This window comes from Gallus gallus, chromosome 13 (genome assembly GCF_016699485.2).
Source record: "Gallus gallus isolate bGalGal1 chromosome 13, bGalGal1.mat.broiler.GRCg7b, whole genome shotgun sequence".
NCBI classification, from domain to species: Eukaryota; Metazoa; Chordata; class Aves; order Galliformes; family Phasianidae; genus Gallus; species Gallus gallus.
This window is the reverse complement of record NC_052544.1, coordinates 9,717,401-9,728,133: the sequence shown is the minus strand read 5'-3', so window position 1 is coordinate 9,728,133 and position 10,733 is coordinate 9,717,401. Positions and strand designations below refer to the sequence as shown.

At 62.8% G+C, this 10,733-nt stretch overlaps 2 protein-coding genes across 7 annotated transcripts; one reads left to right on the top strand and one right to left on the bottom strand.

Annotated features, from left to right (window-relative positions):
• Positions 1–849: 849 nt before the first annotated feature.
• RGS14 (regulator of G-protein signaling 14) lies at positions 850–6,868 on the bottom strand. The gene is made up of 15 exons (XM_015293848.4): positions 6,744–6,868; positions 5,897–5,918; positions 4,857–5,011; positions 4,661–4,753; positions 4,135–4,278; positions 3,883–4,032; positions 3,642–3,762; positions 3,442–3,566; positions 3,176–3,373; positions 3,011–3,087; positions 2,778–2,904; positions 2,525–2,606; positions 2,315–2,373; positions 2,076–2,184; positions 850–1,924 (listed from the first exon to the last, which is right to left on the bottom strand). The coding sequence occupies exons 1-15, from the start codon at positions 6,786–6,788 to the stop codon at positions 1,698–1,700; spliced, it is 1,734 nt and encodes a 577-aa protein (XP_015149334.2). The 5' UTR covers positions 6,789–6,868; the 3' UTR covers positions 850–1,697.
• A 1,563-nt stretch (positions 6,869–8,431) lies between these two features.
• ARL2 (ADP-ribosylation factor-like 2) lies at positions 8,432–10,430 on the top strand. 6 transcript variants are annotated; one of them, XM_040646986.2, is made up of 5 exons: positions 8,432–8,688; positions 8,781–8,897; positions 9,001–9,051; positions 9,764–9,872; positions 9,953–10,430. In XM_040646986.2, the coding sequence occupies exons 1-5, from the start codon at positions 8,449–8,451 to the stop codon at positions 10,012–10,014; spliced, it is 579 nt and encodes a 192-aa protein (XP_040502920.1). In that variant the 5' UTR covers positions 8,432–8,448; the 3' UTR covers positions 10,015–10,430. The 6 variants fall into 6 exon arrangements, with proteins under 6 accessions (XP_040502920.1, XP_040502921.1, XP_040502922.1 ...); XM_040646987.2 differs by having other exon boundaries at positions 9,764–9,880; XM_040646988.2 differs by having other exon boundaries at positions 9,764–9,880; positions 9,936–10,430.
• The last annotated feature ends 303 nt before the right edge of the window (positions 10,431–10,733 follow it).

The following is a 10,733-nucleotide window of genomic DNA, read 5'->3' as shown; positions in this document are numbered from 1 at the left end:
CTGGGGCATGGAGCACTGCGTGACCTGTGCTTGGGTCACCCTGGCAGCACGTGCTGCTCCCTTGGTGCAGTGGGGACGGGGGGACACGTGTGGTGCTGGATGAGATGCCCTGGGCCAAAGAAGGCAGCTGGGGAGTAGAGCTTTGTCTCCATTAGCCCATGGGTTTGTGCCATGGCAGATCTGGAGGGGACGGCGACACCATGCACCACTGCGAGCAGTGGGATGAGGTTGTGTGGGGAGGTTATTGTTTGCAGAGTAACTTGGCAGCTCCATAAGCACAAATAAGCCAGACACAATGGCTGGTATGGGGATAAGGGTACCCAGGGTGCTGCCGGTGCTCGGGGAAAGCCTGCAGGTAAGCCTGCAAGGGACCAGGTTGCACACTGTGGTGTGCCTCTCCAGAACAGTAGGGGCATGGAGGTCCCTTGGCCAGGGGCTGCAATCAGGGAGCACTCCATGGCCCCCATGTTCAGCTCTGCCAGTGGGGGAGGCTGGTGGCCACATGTGCCCTGTGCCCGGGGGATGCGGTGGCCGCTGCCTGGCTGTCCCCACAATCATTAACCTGCAGAGGCCCTGGCAGCTGGGCTGTCACTCATTGACAGCCCTGGGGCTGAAGTCCCCACAGTTTCCCCTGCATCACTAGCAGTACAGGGAAAACAGGCTACTTGTGCTGCCCCTTCCTGCAAGAGCACGATGGGCACTGGGCAGGGTTGTGGGGAACAGTTCTAGTGGGCTGTGTGGGTACTGGGGTTCAGGAGAGGGGATGCTGCCAAAAGCTACCCCAACATCCCTCAAGAGCTGAGCACAGTGTGGATCCCAGCAGCGAAGGAAGTGAGGAGAGGGAAACGATTCCAGGCAATGCTCTTTATTTGCCCTGGTTTCACACCACAGACAGGACTGAGCAGTACCACGGAGACACATGGGGGCTCTGAGCCAGCCTGGGGGCTGTGATGCCTGCCTGGGGGGAGCAGGAGGCTGCCCTGGGCCACCCCTCTGCCTGTGGCTGGGGAGTGGGGACTGAGCGGTGGCCCAGGGCACTGCTGGGCACGCCTAGGGCAGGCTGAGATGCTGAACACCCAGAGGAGCTGCACTGATCCAGCACCTCTAGCACAAGACAGACTTATCCCCAAGGGCTGAATGTTCGCAGCTCCAGCAGGGACCAGGCAGGGGCTGTGGGTGTATGCCCTGAGGGCCATCGCTGCAGCCTCCCATGCAGAGTCTCACACTGCTGCTGCTGGGACAGGGCCTGATCGGGGCCAATGCACTCTCCTGTCTCTGCCTGTCCACAGCACTGGGGCTGAGGGCTGGTGCCTGCTCTGCCACCCAGTCTGGTCACGTCCTCTCTATCCTGTCCTCCCTTGGGCGGAAGGCTGTTTCCTGTGGGTCTGCACCAGCCTGGTGCAGGCAGGATTCTCCCAGGGGCAGGATTTGCCTAGGGGCAGACCTGCTCCAGGGCAGAAGCACCAGGCAGGAATAGTGCCAGGTGCATGTGGGATGCTGCAAAGTGCTTTGCAACGGGGATTTGACCTATATACAGGACTCCCTTGACGTGTACCGGGGTATGGCCCCACCGAGGGGCATGGCAGCTGTTCAACCACTCACAGCAACACAACATGAGGCTGGGATAGGACATGGACGGATCTGTGGTCTGGGCAGTGTTGGCAGCTCCACACGCTGGCGCAGGTGTGGGGCAGGGCTCACCGGGGCTCACGATCAACCGCAGGCTGAGCCGGTGCAGGTTTGGCAGGAGGGGGGTGGCCGTTCCCCGGGTGAAGGGCACTGGGTGGCTCTGGCCCCCGGCAGGTACCGTCATCCTGCCCTGGCAGCTGGAGGAAGTCAGGAAGGACCAGATCTTCCTTGGAGAGCAGCCCACGCTGGTCATTGGCCCGGCAGCTCTGAGCACGGTTCAACAGCTCTACCAGCCCTGGGGGAAAAGGAGGACATGCACCTCAGCCACCCCATGGAGATCCTGCACCCATGGGACCTCACATCCATCCCCGGTGCAGAAAGGATCCCTCTCTCCTCAGCCCATGTTTTTTCCCAGTGCAGAGGATTTGGGGCATGTCAGCTCTCACCTTCCAGGTCGTATGTGCGGCGGTTCAGGTTGCTGGAAGCTGATGACCGTGGCCTGGAGGAGGTTGTTCCCCATGGTGTGTCAGGCTCTGCTCCTGTCGGGCTTCCCTCCTGCAGGAAGCAGCCATGCCTCAGCACAGGGGCAAGTAAGCAGAGCTTTCCCTGCCCCTGCCTCCTCCCAGGGGCCACAGTGGGGCACACCTTCCCCACAGGCACTCCTGCAGTGGGATCTCAGACTCACCCCACTCTGGAGAGGGGAGGGGGCGGCTGCAGCCTCAGCACTCTCTGTCACTCGCATGTCTGCAACACAGAGAAGAGCAATGCTCTGTGCTCACCTAGGGAGCAGGAGCTACAGCCAGCAGAAAGCAGCAGAAGGGGCTGGGGACACTTCTGGGGGCAGTGACATGGCTTATGGCAGTGACAGTGCTTGGGAGGGGACAGCAGACGTTACCTGCTGGCATTTCCAGGATGAGTTTCTGTGCAGCCACTGTGCTAACCAGCTTCTCCATGTCCAGGGATGCCTGCTCACCTTGCTGCAATGGGGAACACCAATGTCATACATGGCACGTAGCAAAAGTGGCCGGGTGGAGGGCCTGTGACTATAGCATCAGCACTCACCAGGTCGGGGGCTACCTGGCATGGAGCACCCCCCAGTGCTGCTGCCCACTCTGGCCCCATACACATCACTGCCCCACCACCCTCACCCGCCGTAACAGTGCCAGCTCCGTGTTTATGCTGTATTTCCCCAGCACAGGCTGCAGTGCTTCCCGAATACGCTTGGTGGACTTGGCTGTGATTCGGATGGTCTTGTTGAGGGAGGAGATTTCCAGACTGCAGAAAGAAAGACAACACTGGGGGTCTGGGGCACTGTGGGGAAGTTGGGATGGATGATGTGGAACAGACATACAAACGCATCAGTCCTGAAAATGACACTCACTCAAAACTTATCCTGTTCTCCAACTTCACCTCCTGGTCTGCCAGCACACAGCACTCCTGGTCCAACACCAGTGCTTTCTGCAAGAGCCAAAGTATCATGACGCTCCCGGCACAGGTATGTCCGTGCCACACCAGGCTCGCTGGCAGGAGCCCCCTTGTCCCATACCTGCTCGTTCCCCACCAGGTAGACTTTGATGTCGGAGGGGCTGAAGCCACGCTTCTCGCATATCCCAGCCAGCATGTCGCGGATGGAGAGGCCGGGCCGCACGGAGGCCAGTGAGGCTGTGCCATCAGGCAGGTAGACGCAGCAGTACTTCATGGGCTTGGCCTCAGCCTCGCTGCCCCCCAAGCTCTTGCGGTGGCCCTGTGGGACAGGAGAGCCACCATCAGCGTGGGCAGTGGTGGTGTGGGGATGGCACAGCGAGGACTCACCTCTGCCCAGGGGCTGGGAGCTGTGCTGGCTGAGGAGAGGAAGCCCAGGTCCAGGCTGGCGGAGGAGTTCAGGGAGCCCTGGGACTCCCTCCACAGCACAGCGCTTCCACCGCCTTCTCCCCCATCTAGGACAGACAGACAGCCATGATAGGGATGGCATGAGGACGGGGACACCCAGAGCTGCCCTGCACGTCTCCTACCTGCCCAGGAGGGCTCCCGTCGCTCACCCTTGCGGAAGGAGCGGCGAGGGCTGCGGTTAGCACCACTGCCAGCTGTCTCCACGCCCAGTGGTAGAGACTTCCCCAGCTTCAGCTTTGACTTCTGGGGAAAAGAGAGGAGGAAGCTCAGCATGGGGGCTGCCCTGTACCCCACTATGTCTCCATCCCTCAGGCTTGTGACTGGCCCAGGGATGGGTCCGTGTCCCCTTGACACCCCGCGCACCTTGCTGAGGTCTGGGGGAGGGCTGCTGCTGCGGGAGTGGGGCCGGAGGTCTGGCAGGGGCTGCCCCTGGCTTTCTGCTGTCAGGCAGGCTTGGTAGAGTGGGGACTTGACGAAACGTGTGTAGCTGTCGAACTTCATTAGGTTAAAGATCTGAAGGGGGGAAAAGGTGTCCGCTCAGCATCCCAGCCTACAACTCCTGGGGGTCTGGCTCCTGCCCCACTGCTGGAGTGGGACTGGGGGATTTTGTCTCACTTGGAGCTGCTGGACGCGGAACATATCCGGGGAGGGAGTTGCCAGCATGTCCTCCCCGATCCAGGCCTGCCGGTCGATGTTGACGGGGCTCACCGAGTGGCTGGAGAGGAACTCATCGTAGATCCGCCGCGCCTCCTGCGCCAGCTAGGAACAGGAACAGGACTCAGGATGGGGCCATGAGCCCCACCAGTCTGAGCCCCCGAGCTCTGGGGGCCGAATCCCACCCAAGGCAGAAGGACATGCACTGGCCTCACACCCAGTACAACCTGATGGAGGAACTGCCTGGCCCTGGCCCCTTGCTGTCCTATTCTCTGTATCTCTTTTCTCATCCCCGCTTTGGGCAGCAGCACCCTCCATCCTCTTGCTGCCCCAGAGATGAAGAAGTACAGCCTGCCCTGTGCTCACTTTCTTGTCCCAACAAGAACACCCCAGCCTCCCTACCAGCAGTCATACAAGCACCCAGGAACACAGTGACATGATTGCCACCTCCACGTCTCAGACCACATCCTCTGCACAGGGTCAGTACCTGCTGCGTGTTGCTGGCTGGGATCTGCTGGAAGCGCTCACATGCCTGCCAGAAGTAGACATTTTCGGCACTAAACTCCTTCTTGAGGAACTCCTGTGGGGCAGAGAGCTGTTGGCCTGGCTGCACCCAGGGCATGGGGTGCTTTAGGCCAGGACTGCAGCTGTAGTCAGCACAGAGGGCGGGCTGCAGCACTCACAGTGAAGTAAGTGACAGCCACACGATCCTGCAGCAGTGTCTCAAAGGACTCGGCCCAGCTGACAACAGAGCTGTGTGTAGAGCTGCTGAGGGACTGCACAGCAGGCAGGCTGTTCACGCTGTGGTTGCTGCCTCGGGCTCTGGAGGCATTTAATTCTGAAAGAGAGAGAAAAGGTCAGGTCCGAGTCCCTGGGCACCATGGCCACCCTGTGCATGGACATTCAGCTGGAGCTGAGTCAGCCCCCAAGGAACAGCTGCCTGCGACCCCCAATATCTGCCCCAAGTCCATCTGCCCCATCGTGGCTGCTCCAGCACTGTGGAATGTGGGATGGGAGCACAAGGAGCTGAGCCACTGCTCTGCACATCACATCAGCGTCACCATTGGACTGAGCACTGCGATGGATGGCACAAGCTGACACCTTCCGGTGTGACAACGCTCCCTCCCAGGGCTGTCACCGTCACTCTGCGTGTGACTCATCTCCCGGGAAACAAAGCTGGCGTGTGGGGAAGGCACCCAGTGGGGAGGGGAAGCAGGATGGCAGGAGTAGATGGGGGGGCACGTTTCATGGAGAGAGCAAGGAGGATGGGTGGAGGTACTTCCCAGGAACCATGCCTCTGCACGGCGCTTCCATTTACCTCCTCCATCCCTCTAGCCCTGACCACCGAGGGGAACACGGATCGGCCACCCAGGTCCCTAATCCTGCAGGAACCCCTGGGGAGCACAGCTGTTGGACTGGGAGAGCCGGCAGCAGGAGAACGGGGCATGCAAGCAGAAGCAGCAGAATCCCAGCTGCTCCCCAGCAGGGAGGAGGCAGCTTGCTGCTCTGCCGGGCCCTGCTGTTCTCGATCAGTCCAAATCAAGGCATGACTTGGCAAACAGGCAGCATCCCCTCAGAGCACTGGGTTCGGCATGCCCCAGCCAGCACTGCAGCTCCCAGCACCCAGGGGCCCAGCGGAGGAGAGAGGGATGGGCGGGACTGCGGGGCTCCCCCTCCCCTGAAGATGCCACCAACCTCATCCCAGCACAGCGAGCAGCCTTACCTCCGTCTGACACAGCCGGGCCCTGCAGGGTGGAGAAGAGAGATGAGGGAGGGCAAACAGCTGGAGACACAGCCCCAGTGTTATCTACCTATGGCTGGGGCTGTTGCCCCACGGTGGGGGCAGAATGTGGGACTCCCCCAGCACAGCAAGCAGGGCTGCGGGTCTGCAGAGAGCACACTGCTGTTCTCCCACCCGCGTGCCTCTGCCACCCTGGGCTCGGCAACTGGGAAAGGGCAGATGCTGTCAGATGTGACTGCCGCTACACAGGGAGAAGCAGCCTCCCCAACACAGGAAGAGCAGGGGAGGAAGGAGAACCACAGCCCCAGGCGGGCACAGTGCCCGCTGCCTCCTGCTTTGGGGCCTGGGGCTACTGGAAACCCAGTGCCCAGGGGCTGGAGTCAGTCTGTGCCCGAGCTGCTGGTCCAAGGCGTCCTGCAGCATCCCCCGGGCCACCCCGGGCAGCTCCCTCAGGGACGTGGCACCCACGAGGATGGGCAGGGCCTCACGCTCAGCCCCAGCACAGGGGTGGGCAAAGCGCTGCACCGCTTGGCGTGGTGTCCCGGGCCCGGTGCCCCCCTGCCAGCCCCACACCCGCGGGGCTGCCCTGTGACCCCCAACCCCCCAACCCCACAGCATCCCCCTGCCCGGCCCCGCCCCGGCCCCACACCTCCCCGCCTTGCCCACCCCCGCACCCACGACCCTTCTCGACCCATCCCCGACGCCCACCCCCCCTTCGCCCACCCCGCACACCCCATCCCCGCACGCCCCGGGCTCGCACCACACCCCAGCCCCACCCCTCCCTCTCCCGCATCTCCCCGAGCTCGGTACCCGGCCGGACCCCGCTCACCATCCGCCCGTTGAGGACCGGCAGCAGCTTGCCCTTGCCCTGCATGCCTGGCACGGCCCGGCCCGGCCCGCCGGGCTACCCGCCGCCCCGCAGCATCGCGGCCCGGCCCGGCCCTCCCGGCACCCCCGGCCCCGCCGGCACTGCCGCTTTCGGCTGCCACAGGAAGTGTCGCCATGGGAACCGAGACCGCAGCCGGGGGGAGCGGAGCCGCCCTCCCTCCCTCCGCCGCCGCCGGTAGCGCTGCCCCGGCTCCGCTCAGCGCCGGGCACCGGGAGAGCGGCGCTGCCCCGGGGCGGCCGCGCGCGGTCGGGGTGCCGCGTCCCGGCGGTTCTGTCCCGAGCGCGGGGCTCCGGTAACCGCGGGGAAAGGGCATTTTGGGGAGGGTATTTTGAGCCGGGCCGGGAAACGTGAGCGAGCGCCGGGGGGACCGCAGGGCGCCGCGGTAACGGCGGGGCGGATAACGGGATGCGAGCGGGGCCCGTGAGCGCGGTGCTGAGCCGGGCGGGAGATCCACGCGTGGCGGTGGCATCGGGCTGCTCGCAGCTCCCCCTCCCTTTGTCGCCGCGCTGTTTGCCTTGGCTCTGCGCTGCGAGTTATAAATAAAAACTGCTCACCCAGAGCGTGTGAGTCACCGTCCGCCCTGCAGGGATAACTGCGGGGAAACACGATCCGGGCGTGTGAGAAGCGAGCGCATCGCTTGGTTAACCTCATCCAAATGGCCATGGGATGAGCACTAACCCCGTGTGGGTGTCTCTGGCACCAGAGGAGCTGTGGGTGCTCTGTCCCTGAGCGTGCCCAGCACCACGGATGGGCCCCGGGCAGCCTGATCTGGTTTGGGGCAGCCAGCCCAGGGCAAGGGTTGGGGCTGGGGGGGTTTTAAGGTCCCTTCCAACACAGGCCATTCTGTGAGTCCATGATTCTATGAACACCCCTGTCCTGCTCCACAGCCTGCATGTCCCTCAGGCTGACGTGGCTCGGTGCAGCCATGCCCCAGTGTTACCTCCTGTCGTGCCCTGGGTTGAAGGGAAAGGAATCCTGGCCACACTTAGCCCCCTGCACAGCCAGCCCTCAGCTGCCATCTATTGTGTGTCTGGCCCTGCCCACGGCATCCCTTGCTGGTGACTCCAATGCGGTGCTTGTGCTACCTAGGTACTGTGTTACTGTGTCCTCCTGCTGTGCTGGCATCCCCGTGAGTCGGGGAGAGAGATGCTCTGTGCCCCCCATTTTACCCTGGGGGTCGGGAGCAGGAAGAGGTAGCGGATGGGTGACAGCTGGCTGGGGGATTTACTGAGGGCATTACTTAATGCTATGGGTAAATGGAGAAACAGTGGCTAATTCTGGAGCCCATAATCCTCTTCCTCCCCCAGGGATGGGGAGCGTGCCAGTCACGCAGATGACAGTGCACCGGGGATGAGCCCCCAACCTCTCCCAGGGTGTGCCGTGAGCTGCAGCCATTCCCAGACCGTGGGTGATGTGCAAGAGGTGAGGGGGGGTCTGGCTACGCCCCTCCTGCCCTGAGCAGCTGCACTGGCACCAGCACCCAGCTGGCAGAGTAGCACCAGGACTTGTCTCCTAGCCTGCCAGAAGCTACCTGGGCTCCCAGGGAGGGGGACAGACTGGGCGGATCTTCAGTGGGGCCACCCCGAACCTGTGCACCTTGGGACAAAGTGCCAGACCTTGCTCAGGCCACAGACACAGGGCACCCATGGACAGCAGGGCACCCAGCTCCCCGCTGCAAAACGAGGGTGCTCTGCAGCAACCCAGCACCCTGCAGGACTCTCCCAGCCCCCCGCATCCTCGGGGGCTGCTCTCCGTCATCCAGAGGCTGAGGGGCTCCCCAGGGCAGGAGCTCCGCATCGTGCTGCTGGGGCTGGACAATGCAGGCAAGACCACGCTGCTGAAGCGCCTGGCATCTGAGGAGGTCAGCACCATCACCCCCACCCAGGTACAGGCTGCTCCGGAGCACACGCAGTGGGAGGGCGATGGGTCCTTCCTTTCTTCCCCTGGGGTGATGCCAGAGTTTGCTTCCCCGCACAGGGGTTCAACATCAAGAGCGTCCACTCGCATGGCTTCAAACTGAACATCTGGGACATTGGTGGGCAGCGTGCCGTCCGACCTTACTGGAGGAAGTACCTGGGCAGCACCGACCTGCTGGTGAGCCAGGGGCCATGCCCTAGCAGAGCCCTGCAGCAAGCAGAGGGCTGTTTGCTGTGTGAGGAGGGGCTGCCTGCTGTTCCTTTTGTGTCTCCCCTGGCAGATTTATGTCATCGACAGTGCAGACCAGAAGCGCTTTGAGGAGACAGGGCAGGTATGAAGGGTCTGGGCAAGGGGTGGTGGTGAGGTCCTGGGGACAGAAGTGGGGAACAAGGCTGTTCTCTGTAGGCTGTTCCCCGTGGGGGTTGAGTTGTTCCCCAAGCTGTGTGGGAAGGGCTCATGATCAGGGCCTCAGCATGCAGATCTGTCCCACTGGACTGCAGACCAGCCTCAAGCAGCTCTGCCCACCCTACCCGAGCTGGGGATGATGCCCCAGGGACATTTGACACAGGGTGCCTGTCTCTGACATGGCCATGCAACAAAGCCGTTTACTCAGGTAGTGAAATGGGAGATATAAAAGCTGGAAAGCAAAGCAAAGAATGGAAGGTGAGACAGTGTCAGCTGAGGCCATGATGACACCAGACTGCCAGGAACAGAGCCGTGGGTGCCAGACAGTGTGGGCGGGCAGCAGCTGCCCTTTGCCCGAGGTGCTCGGGGTGCCAGGAATGTTTTGTCCCCAAGGCAGTGCTGAGTGCGGCTCCAGGTTCTCCTCAGGGCAGATGTAGCTTCAAGGGTTCCCATCTCCCCTTGGGTTGTGGAGACCTCACGGCTTCTTGGGACTCGTCACCAGTGCCTGAGAGAGGAATACAGCTCTGGGGGAGCAGCAGCACTCCTGGGAAGGGGTTCTCTCTTGGCAGGAGCTGGCAGAGCTCACTGAGGAGGAATCTCTGATGGGGGTCCCACTGCTGGTATTTGCCAACAAGCAGGACCTGGTGACAGCAGCACCTGCAGCTGAGATCGCAGAAGGGCTGAGCCTCCACACCTACCGGGACCGAGAGTGGCAGATCCAGGCCTGCTCGGCTCTGTCTGGAGAAGGTGTGCAGGTACGGAGTGAGTGGCTGCCAGCGCTGCAGGTGGGTAACACCAGGCCGTGCTCAGCCCTCTCTTCCCCTCAGGATGGAATGAGCTGGATTTCCAAGCAGATCATGAGCAGGAAGAAGTGAGAGCTGCAGAGTGACAGAGCTGCAGGTCACTGAGCCACGGCCAACCTCTCCTTCAGTCCCCACATACCCCGAAGGCCTGACCAGGCCCTGAGCCTCCAACTCGCGCTCTGAGGGGTTTTCCACATGGTTGTTCACCATTCATCCTCCCTTCTCTCCTCATCTTCTGGGCCTCCATGTCTCCTGGGTCCTTCTTGGTGGAGGGAAGCGCGGCCCACAGCGTTATGGCCCCACACACCTCCCAGATGGGCGCCCCTCAAGACAGTGCCCCGGGCACCGCTGCGCCTGTGGGCACAGCCCACACACAAACAGCGCGGGATGTGGCAGGGAGGGATGTGGTTCAGCGATGAGACCCAGTGGGTTAAGGTGACGCAGGGACATTGTCCTGGGCCGGCAGCACGGGCAGCGCTCAATAAAGCAGCCCCTGAGCTCCGCACTGACTCCGCCGCCCTTTTGTACTGCGCTTCGCCGTCCTCTGCGCGCCACTACCCGCCAGGCCCGCCGCCATCTTGTGAGGCGTTGCCGTGGCAACAGGCTGCCGAGGGTGGAGCGGGGAGGGTCACGTGCCCCGCGGGCGGCACGAGGCGGAGCGGACTGCAGCTCCCAACACGCCTCGCGCTCGCGCGGCGCATGCCGGGAGACGCCCCCCTACTCCTCCTGGGCCCGGATTGCCGCACGGTGGAAGTTGCGGCCATCCTGGTTCCGCCCCGTCCCTTCCCATAGGCGGGAAGGAGTG

Excerpts from the sequence above, each read along its gene's own strand:
- ARL2 (XM_015293850.4), top strand. The coding sequence starts at position 8,449 with ATGGACAGCAGGGCACCCAGCTCCCCGCTGCAAAACGAGGGTGCTCTG. Across the intron at positions 8,689-8,780 it reads GCACCATCACCCCCACCCAG|GGGTTCAACATCAAGAGCGT; the intron begins GTACAGGCTGCT and ends TTCCCCGCACAG. Across the intron at positions 8,898-9,000 it reads TGGGCAGCACCGACCTGCTG|ATTTATGTCATCGACAGTGC; the intron begins GTGAGCCAGGGG and ends CTCCCCTGGCAG.
- RGS14 (XM_015293848.4), bottom strand. The coding sequence starts at position 6,788 with ATGCAGGGCAAGGGCAAGCTGCTGCCGGTCCTCAACGGGCGGATG. Across the intron at positions 4,754-4,856 it reads TGGCTGTCACTTACTTCACT|GAGTTCCTCAAGAAGGAGTT; the intron begins GTGAGTGCTGCA and ends TCTGCCCCACAG. Across the intron at positions 4,033-4,134 it reads TCCGCGTCCAGCAGCTCCAA|ATCTTTAACCTAATGAAGTT; the intron begins GTGAGACAAAAT and ends TCCCCCCTTCAG.